Source organism: Propithecus coquereli, unplaced genomic scaffold (assembly GCF_000956105.1).
Source record: "Propithecus coquereli isolate 6110/MARCELLA unplaced genomic scaffold, Pcoq_1.0 Scaffold171, whole genome shotgun sequence".
NCBI classification, from domain to species: Eukaryota; Metazoa; Chordata; class Mammalia; order Primates; family Indriidae; genus Propithecus; species Propithecus coquereli.
In genome coordinates, this window is record NW_012141747.1 from 1,345,182 (window position 1) to 1,354,886 (window position 9,705).

Consider the following 9,705-nt stretch of genomic DNA (forward strand, 5'->3'; position numbering starts at 1 on the left):
ACTGACGTTATTGAACATTGGGTATGGTGATAAAAAAAAAAAGCACAGTGATTTGTGGACAGCTATATTGCTGTTTTGAAACCTCTATAGAAAGCATATCCCCTTGTTGCCTGCACCTGCGAGGGATCACGTTCTCCACCCTGCTTTGGTTGTTTGTGATGCCACCCATTATCCATAAAAGAGAACGTTGCATTTTAAAAGATTATATATAGTATCTAAAGTTAATCCATTTAAGATTAGTCAATTTCATATTGTCAGATTCTATTGTGTCAAATTATAATGAAGTCACCAAAAGCATGCTAGATTCAGATAAAACTATGGGGAAGCTATACACAATTTGGCTTTCCAATTTATGGGGAAAGTTATTCAGTTTACCAAACATAAATACAAAATAGTGTTTTGTTGTATAATTAAGCCTTATGGCTAGAAAAGTAGAAATGTACAAACAATGTTTTTTATTGATAACTTTGTTGTGGCATTCATTTATTCACTCAACATATATTTATCGAGGACTTGCTAGGTGTTAGGCACTGCACTACAGACTGAGGATACAAAGGTGGGTAGGATGCCATCCCTGCCCTCACATAGCTTACAGTTGTGTTAAGCGGACCATCAAACAGATTTCAGTAAGACAATGACCAGTGCAACAATAGAGACAGGATGCTAGAGGAGTACATGGAAGATGTGTGTACCCAAAACTAGCAGTCAAGGAAGGCTCCCCTGAAAAGGTGGTACCTGAATTGCATGTTGAAAAATAGATGCAATAAAGAAATGGGCTGTGCTAGCAGATTTTTTCATGAGTTCCACCTAAATTTAATACTTCATAAACTTTAACAATGATAATGCATGTCTTATAAAGTGGCATCTAAGATTTTCTTACTGAAATGTCAGTAGCTGAATATTCCCCTTTTTGTTCATTTTCCCATCCTCACTAACCAAATGTGTGTTCATTATGACCAAAAAAAAGTATAAAAGGGAACATATTTATAACAGGTTATGAGAGATATTAAAAGAGCATAAAAGGACATGTTCACAGTTTACTGTTGGTGTGTTTTCTTTCAAATACAGTGAGAAAGATAGAGCTCAAGAAGTTAGAAAAGAGAAGGATGACCAAAGAAGCAGTTGAGTTTTCAAGAGGAACTGATGAGGATGAGGAGGGAGAGGAAGAGGAGCAAGTAAAGCAGTGGAGAAGCTTCCCAGCATACAGACACATTCTGAGAAGACCAGATTGCATGGAGTCAGTGTCCTCAAGAGGGGACGCTCATTTCATGAGACAGGCCATTCCCATTGTCTTCATGGGTCCCCCAGAACCGAACTCCAACGCAGTGTTCTCTAAGAAAGTGATTTCAGCTTAGAGTTGACACAGCAAACTCAGGTGACAAAGCCTCAGGAACACTCCTTACTTGGATTTTTCCTACTTAGTCTTATGGTGTGCCTTCTCAAGCCGTGCAAATTCAGGGCCAGACAGTTATACTTCAGCGACAAGTCCTCTTCCTTCACATCAGCTATCCTTAAAACCTTGGTTAGACAAGTCATCTCCTTGCTGGAACTAAGAGAGCAACGCGTTATTTTTAATGCTTACTTTGCAGGTGCAAATTGTGTGGGAGGGGGACGATTTAATTTCAATACACAAATACCTTTGGTTTTGCCCTTCCTCCTCTTCAATTCTTGCTTCACCAAAGTCCTTAACTTTGCTTCCGTTAAGATCCCAAAGGACAACAGCCAAGAACTGAGCACCTCTCCCGAAGCAAGCAGAGCAAGTTATGTTCACTGTTTTTCCTAGATGGGAAGTAAATTCACCAATAAAATTAAATTCTGCAAGTAGTATTTAATTTCATTTAATGTACAAAAAAGTTCATTGTGCGCCCTGCAATGATTTCCCTCCCTCATTTCTGGCACCTTCATCTTTCTGTGCCCTCCCTTGGCCTCTTCCTCTCTCCCTCTATCTTCATTTCACTCAGTTTGGTTTGAAGCTCAGCTCCCACCACCCCTTGCCCGCAGGGAAAACTAACTCCAGCAAATGACTCTGGCATCACTAACACCACGTTGTAATGGAGGACTGCCCTGTACCCGAAATTGGAGGTATTTTTTGACTGCTCTGTTCCACACCTTTCTCCTCCTACCAATTCTCTTCGTCTCTCATAAGCTACCTTTGGAAGTAAATATGTTTTATCCAGCCCTGCTAGCATCCTCCAGAAAGAGCTCTCCAGCTCTGCATCCCACCTCCTGGATAGAAGAGAGGCTAAAATGAGATGCACACATGAAAGCACCATGAATTATCAAGTGCAATACAAATGTAAACGTTGCATGTTGCTGTGCCCAGGGTCTCTAGCACTAGCTAGTGCCTGGGGCAGGTGCTTCCACAGGTATCCCCTCACTTAATCCTCAAGGTTCCCTATGCTAATTGCCTGACCCCTGCTAAAGAAATTCAGACCAGCGGTCATAAGGAAGGATTTTCTGGGGTAATATGTATATCATTCTTACAGGTTTCTTACCGATTTCCACTTCCTTTGTTTCATTGTGTGGAGGGGCTATAATTTCTGGAAACAAAGAAAAGCCTTGCTCATCTTAAAGACAAAAAGAGGATATAAATATTAGGAGAGCATTGGATGGTCATCAATATAAAGCTTGTATATTCATATTTCTATCCTATTTCATAGTGATGTTCCAATTCTTCTGATAATCACCCATGGAAACACACATACACACACACACACATGACACAAAAATTTTCTTACTATCTACTTTCTATTCTCTTCTATATCACTAAAACAAATGCTGGTCCACCCCATTACATTAATTTCATGACCTAGTAACTATTAGAAATCTACTGTTCTACAGAATAAGCATAAAACTACAGGGAACAAGATTTCAAAAAACCCATGAAAATGATAAATGCATGAGTCCACAGTTCTTCTCAAAGTTCTGCACCACTGTGGCCCATCCTCAGTGAGAGAAGCCCCTTTCTCTTAGGGCTTCTAATTCCTGTGGCCACTGAGCCTGGAATCAGAGAAGGGAGTGTCTTTGGAGCACTGCTGCAATCCTCTACCATTAACTGCTCATTTCTCCCAGGACAGTGTGATTAAGGACCACTGCAGGGGTTAACATTAAATAGTGAGAGACACTAATAGGAATGTGATCTGGTGATGGTTATTTTACAGCAGGGAAGCATTGAAAAACTCCAAACAAAATTTTTCTCCAATATTGCTTTGCCATGAAAGAATTTCTATACATAAAGGTGCTACTTCATATGTAACTATAGATCAAGCTGTGCTAAGGAGAACCCAACTCTTTGTAGATTTCATAAGCTATGATTGTGAAGTCTTTCCCCTAAATGAGCTTTTATAAAATTTAAAATAAATTTGAAAAAAAAATTTTTAGAATGAAGCGACATACTTGGTCATTGATGACGTGGGAAGAGTTGTAAACCAGGATTGAAAACCACTCAACAATATTTATGTACACCATTGTACCCCGTCAGAAAGTTTCTCATTAAACTTCTAATCTAGTGAGTTATATTAAAGATTGAATTCTTTTTCTCTTTTTAAAATACAGAGCCTCTGAGACCAAATTGGGAAAAGGAAAATTGTTCTTGCTCTCCAAAGAGTTGTATTGCCATTCAAAAAAAGCAAATTATGTTAGCATCCAGATCGCTTTGTCTTTGAAAAATTAAATCAAAAAAGAAAGAATAAATATGGCTTTGGATTGGTAGTGTAATTTCCCCCTCAAGTTTCTTACTCAATAGTGCATTCAGAAAATCTCTGCGTTATAGGAGACAATATACAAGGGAAGGTGGAGCAGGAGGAAGTACAAGGAGGAGTATGAAGGGCAAAACTCAACCAGAGGCGTCCAATTCCCCACCCCCCGGCTCATCTTTTTTCAAATATTTTATTTTGTCACAGTCAGTAGCTTACCTTGAACTGTGAATGACCTGGTTGCTGACACACTGTAACTGATACCATTTTCATTGTGTGTAAATTTACACGTGTAATCACCTGCATCCTCACTCATTACGTTGTCAATGACCAAAAATGACCTGTGTGCCTTGTACCTTGATCCTTGAAGAGCTTGACAATTCTGAAATAAGAAAATCCATTCCCTTTTCAGTAATTCTTCCCTTGCTTCTAGCTGTGTGATTTTCACCTATCCCTCCCCCACCCCCAACACACACATTTACTTTTACCTTAAACCACTCAAGAGGTGCTGTCCAGTTGTAGAGGTCAATTGTAGGACAATAGATTTTGGAATTTTTTTCTGATCCAGATACCGTGGAATACATCAAATAATCTGGAATGTTGCAATTCAGTTGTTGTTTATATATGGTAACATTCGTGTATCCAGTCTTATTGAAGGTGGGACTATTAAAATAAGTCAAACAATTAATGACTCATTTAGCATTGTGCAATAACTTAATCCAACTCTCACCTTTACTTAGTATTATTTTTTTCTTAAAACAATTGATATATAGTGGCTATTTTTTATTTAAAAATAATCATTAAAACATAGAATTTCAAATTCCTTTTCGTTACCCTTGAGATAAAATATAACCCCTACAGTAGCCCCAAGAATGACTCCTTTACCATTTCTTCATATATTACATCACTGTATCTGCTGTCATGCCATGATCCCAGTGTAATAGAGGTAATTAGTATTTAATGAGAGTTTACTATGCGCCAGTCATAATGTTGAGCACTTTTAATACATTACTTTATTTTATTCTTACAATAGTACTTTTTTTTTTTCTTTAAATAGAGTCTCACTTTGTTGCCCAGGCTGGAGTGCAATGGTGTGATCATAGCTCATTGCAGCCCCGAACACTCGGTCTCAAGTGATCCTCCTGCCTCAGCCTCCCAAGCAGCTGGGACTACAGGTGTGAGTCACCATGCCAGGCCATGATACTACTTTGAGGTGAATTATATTACTACAGCGTATGTATTTTATAGATAAGGAAACTGAAGGGTGGAGAAGGAATTTGCCAGCATCGCACAGCTAACTGGTGGCAGAGCATGAATTTAAAACTGACACTTGTCTAGCTTCAGAATCCAGGCACTTAAATAACACATCCTGCCTTTAGATGGAGTTCATCTGATATTTTGTCCCAAATATGAGTACAAATCAAAACATTTAGCAAGGCCGGGCGCGGTGGCTCATGCCTGTAATCCTAGCACTCTGGGAGGCTGAGGCGGGCAGATCATTTGAGCTCAGGAGTTCGAGACCAGCCTGAGCAAGAGCGAGACCCTGTCTCTACTAAAAATATATAAAATTAGCTGGGCATGGTGGCACATGCCTGTAGTCCCAGCTAGTCGGGAGGCTGAAGCAGGAGGATCATTTGAGCCTAAGAGTTTGAGGTTGCTGTGAGCTATGCTGATGCCACGGCACTCTAGCCTGGGCAACAGAGTGAGACTCTGTCTCAAAAAAAAAAAAAAAACATTTAGCAATTTCCGTACAGAGTAAGTGATTTGTAGGCATGCAAGTTCATGTAACCTTCTGTAGCTTAACTAAGCTTTAAGACACTGGCAACTGCCCTTTTTCACCCACCAGAGGCTCCCACAATGCCAAATATCCAGGTTACTGGGTTTTGTGCTGATCTGTTCTTAATTCCAGCCAAAAGCGAGCAATTGATCGCAGTTCCCTTGGTCACTAGGAAAGCTAGGTCTTTCTCTAATTAGGCTACAAATTAATTCCTGTAATTACAAATCCACATAGTTAGCTCATAATCACCTAAACCCCAACTGGAAGGTATTCCTAGAAATACTCTTTTCTTAAGATCACTTTATAAATTCAACTGTTCCAGAAAGGACTAGGGAAGGAATGAAAGTGAAGGCAGCTCAGACTATCCGCCACGAAAGGCTCAAAGATTGTGGTGGCTTTCTGGACGATACCTTCTGATTATGCAAGTATAAATGCCAGAATCGTCCACTTTGGCTGGCAGAAACTTAAGGTGCTTGCCTGAGGAAAACACACGATTTCTTTCCTGGGTGGGAATACTTTTGTTTGTTTTTGAGTAATACCAATCCACAGGGTAACGAGATGCTTCTTTTTTAGGACACCTCACAATTAAAGCCTCATTTTCCAGGCCCCAGGATAGTTTATCTGCAAATAAAAAATATAAATAAGATCTTGAAATGACCATATGAAAAGATTGTAATTCCTATGTTCTTAGTATTTCCTTCTAGGATAAAACTTAGAAATGGATCATATTAATATATTTATGATACTTTTGGAAAGAATAAGTAAATGATTAAGATATTTTATGAAATGTTCTGCTGAGTATCACAAATTAATGAATTAATTTGGAGCTACATCCCCCTCAGTGCTCCCATGGTAAAGCAGCCATGTCTATCCAAACAAATCATGTGTCAGTCAACAAATGCCTACAACAGCCTCCTGTGTACAGGCACCATGTTAAATTCTGACATATTTAAATATGTAAAACTAAAATTATGATATATGTGTTATGAATAATTTCTTCTGATTATTGATGAAGAACAATTATAAAGGGCATAATGAATTTCCTAGTTTACAATTCAACTGAAACAATTGAAATCAAGCCGTTGAAAACAAGAAAAATGTTCTTAGAATTACTTAATTTTAAAACATTGACATTTTAGTTGAAAAGCAATACTTACTATACTTAGTTGCTGTGACATGTATGAGAACTGTTAGAATTGCCAAGATCCAAAGCCCCATTCTCTGTTGATCAATCAAAAGCCAAGTGTTGATAACTGATAGCTGAGATTACTCCAGATGAATCAGTAAAATGTGATGCTGAAGGTTGCCACTAGGTGATCGATGGTGCTCCTCAAGACTTATAGTTGGGAAGAGTAGTCAGTGTCTCTACTGAGAAATAAATTATACAAAACCAGAAACAAAATATTGATCAGCCATGGTTTTTACTTGCTCACCACGACCCAGGGTAATTAATCAATCAACTTGTGTTTATTAAGTACAAATATGTATCACAGCAGGTTTCAGGCATGCAACATTGCATTTATTCCTACTGAACCTTTGGGTCACAGAACCCTCACATTGATCAAGCTACTTCACAGTTATATTTTACCAGTCTTATGAGAATGTCCTGAAGGAAGCTAAATTAAGAAGAAAGAAAATGACTTTCTATTTTTGAAAAAAATTAAAACCACAAAATTCAGTTGTTTCTAGAAAATACAATATTCTATAAAGCCACACAGGCTGGTGGCAGTGTGCTCACATACCTAATTCACAAACAGATTCACTTGCAAATAGTCATCACAAAGCAACTACGAAGTAAAGGAAAGTGAGCACTAAAGCATTAGCCAGGTCATTGCCGTAAACTCTACTCCAAACCCTCAAAATTTTGTCTCTGCCTCAGTATGTCCCCAAGAATCACCAAAGGTTTTGCGAGAATAGTTGAGGGTCTGTAATAACTAAATATTTTTCTTTTTTCTTTCAGCAAAAGAACCATTTACTATATTACTTCTTATCTTAAAAAGTCAGGGGAGGGATGGAACCAATATAGAAATTTATAAGCATAAGAAGAAACACAATAATTCTTAATATATTTCAAGAAAGTACATTTCCTCTAAACACGAATTGTAGCTACTTTTCTTATTCCAAACTTTAGATAAGTAATTGATGCTTACCCAAAGGGAACGATGGAGCTAAGAAGAGTGTCCAACCCTGTAGGTACCTTCCTGTCAACTACTCACAAAGACGCATTCTCTCTTTTATTTTAAAGGGAAGCCATTCAAAGACATCCTGTAATTTGCCACTCCACTCACCCTAAAATTTTATGTTTAGCAAAATCTTTGTCTTGTCCAAAAATGCTGATGTGTCACGTACTAAGAATTCTTGGCATTGGTAAATAAATATTTAGACCTAGGGGAAACATTGAATAATCCTTTCAGAAGAAGTAACCAAATCATGTTCCCGTTTTAGTATCAGTTTCTCAACCTGAATAATGAATAATGTGTGCTATTTACCTCCCTGATATTACTATACTTTTAGTTCTAAATGATCTTGACATCTGGAGGGGCCTTGAGGCTGCCCTTCCAGCTGTTCCTTGACACTCCATTTGACAGACACTGGTTAGTTTTGGCAGCATTTGTGTGGAGAGTTTCAGAAGCAAAGAAAAGGCTTGGAAATGCAAGTCTGTAGTCCCAATATGACTCAGTCTCATTCCCAAATAGGTTCCAGCTCTGCAGACTTATGACCCTGTAGGGCCCTCAAATGAAAAAAAAAAGGAAAATTTTTCTCATGAGTTCAGGGAAATAGAGGGAGGCTGTGACTGAGAAATTTACCTCAAGGGTAATGACAAAGAAAACCATAACCCTCAACTCTTGAGTTCCAAGTAAAATAAATGTTACTAACAAAATTTGATTTTTTTTTTTTTGAGACAGAGTCTCGCTTCATTGCCCGGGCTAGAGTGAGTGCCGTGGCGTCAGCCTAGCTCACAGGAACCTCAAACTCCTGGGCTCAAGCAATCCTTCTGCCTCAGCCTCCCTAGTAGCTGGGACTTCAGGTAATGCGCCACCATGCCCGGCTAATTTTTTCTCTCTATATATTTTTTTAGTTGTCCAGATCATTTCTTTCTATTTTTTAGTAGAGACGGGGTCTCGCTCTTGCTCAGGCTGGTCTCGAACTCCTGACCTTGAGCGATCCACCCGCCTCGGCCTCCCAGAGTGCTAGGATTACAGGCGTGAGCCACTGTGCCCGGCCCAAAATTTGATTTTATCTATGCATAGTTGTTATGATCTTATTATGCCCAAACTCAACTTATTTTTAAAAGTCATCACTTCTCAGAAAGATTCAGGGACTAACCCCAGACCAGTACACTAATATATTATAGTAAAGGCTAACCTTTCTCTGGAACTTCCTGTATGCCAAATGCAGTTCTAAGTGACTTGTGTGTATTAATTCCTTCATTCTCACAATCACCCAATGAGATGGACACTACTATTATTATTTCCATTTTATAGACAAGGACACTGAGGCACAGAGAGGTTAAGCGATTTGCACAAGTCACATAACACTGAAGACGGAGCCAGAATTTGAACACAAGCAGGCTGGCTCTGAAGACTAGACTAATCACTGAATCAGACTGCTGCCCCTTGTGGAAGGTTAAGAAAGGGGAGTTCTGTATACATTTTTTTTGAGACAGTTTATTATAGCATCTTTGCTCCCCACAGTGGCTGGGCTGACCACCCGGGGATTGACCATGAGGTGTTGGTATAAATTCGAGGAATAAGGTCTGCTCATTGTTACTATTGACCTACTTGTGGAAGTTCTTATTATCAAGATTGTGTTATGAGTTTGGGCTTGAGATCTCAGAATTAGGAGCCAGCAAGTTTGGAGTGCTGCCTGGGGTTTGGTAAGCACCAGATAAGGGTTTGTTCAATGAAATAATACAAACTTGAAATTTTTTTATATTTTGTATCCTAAAACATCTTTTTAAAATATTTATTAAGTTTGGGACGGCTGGCACAGTGGCTCGCATCTGTAATCCCAGCATTCTGGGAGGCAGAGGTGGGAGGATTGCTTAAGACCAGGAGTTTGAGACCAGCCTGGGCAACACAGTGAGCCCCCATCTCTATAAAAAGAAAAATTAAAAATTAGCTGGGAATGGAGATAGGAATCCATTAAAAGGAAAAATTATTGAGAATCCCAATGTGCTGTTATCACTACATTATCACTTTGGTGAGTCTGGCCCTGCAAAATAAAGCTCGT

At 38.9% G+C, this 9,705-nt stretch overlaps 1 protein-coding gene across 1 annotated transcript; it reads right to left on the minus strand.

The window, feature by feature from the left end:
- Positions 1–1,379: 1,379 nt before the first annotated feature.
- IL1RL1 (interleukin 1 receptor-like 1) lies at positions 1,380–6,690 on the minus strand. Its single transcript, XM_012641918.1, has 7 exons — positions 6,630–6,690; positions 5,883–6,093; positions 4,184–4,358; positions 3,915–4,077; positions 2,496–2,567; positions 1,638–1,779; positions 1,380–1,549 (listed from the first exon to the last, which is right to left on the minus strand). The coding sequence occupies exons 1-7, from the start codon at positions 6,688–6,690 to the stop codon at positions 1,387–1,389; spliced, it is 987 nt and encodes a 328-aa protein (XP_012497372.1). The 3' UTR covers positions 1,380–1,386.
- Positions 6,691–9,705: the final 3,015 nt, after the last annotated feature.

Bases quoted from the DNA above. Each gene is read 5' to 3' on its own strand.
- IL1RL1 (XM_012641918.1), bottom strand. From the start codon at position 6,690: ATGGGGCTTTGGATCTTGGCAATTCTAACAGTTCTCATACATGTCACA. The intron at 6,094-6,629 runs GTAAGTATTGCT...TTTTATTTGCAG, and splicing joins TGTCACAGCAACTAAGTATA to ATAAACTATCCTGGGGCCTG. The intron at 2,568-3,914 runs GTAAGCTACTGA...TTTGTCTTTAAG, and splicing joins CAGGTCATTCACAGTTCAAG to ATGAGCAAGGCTTTTCTTTG.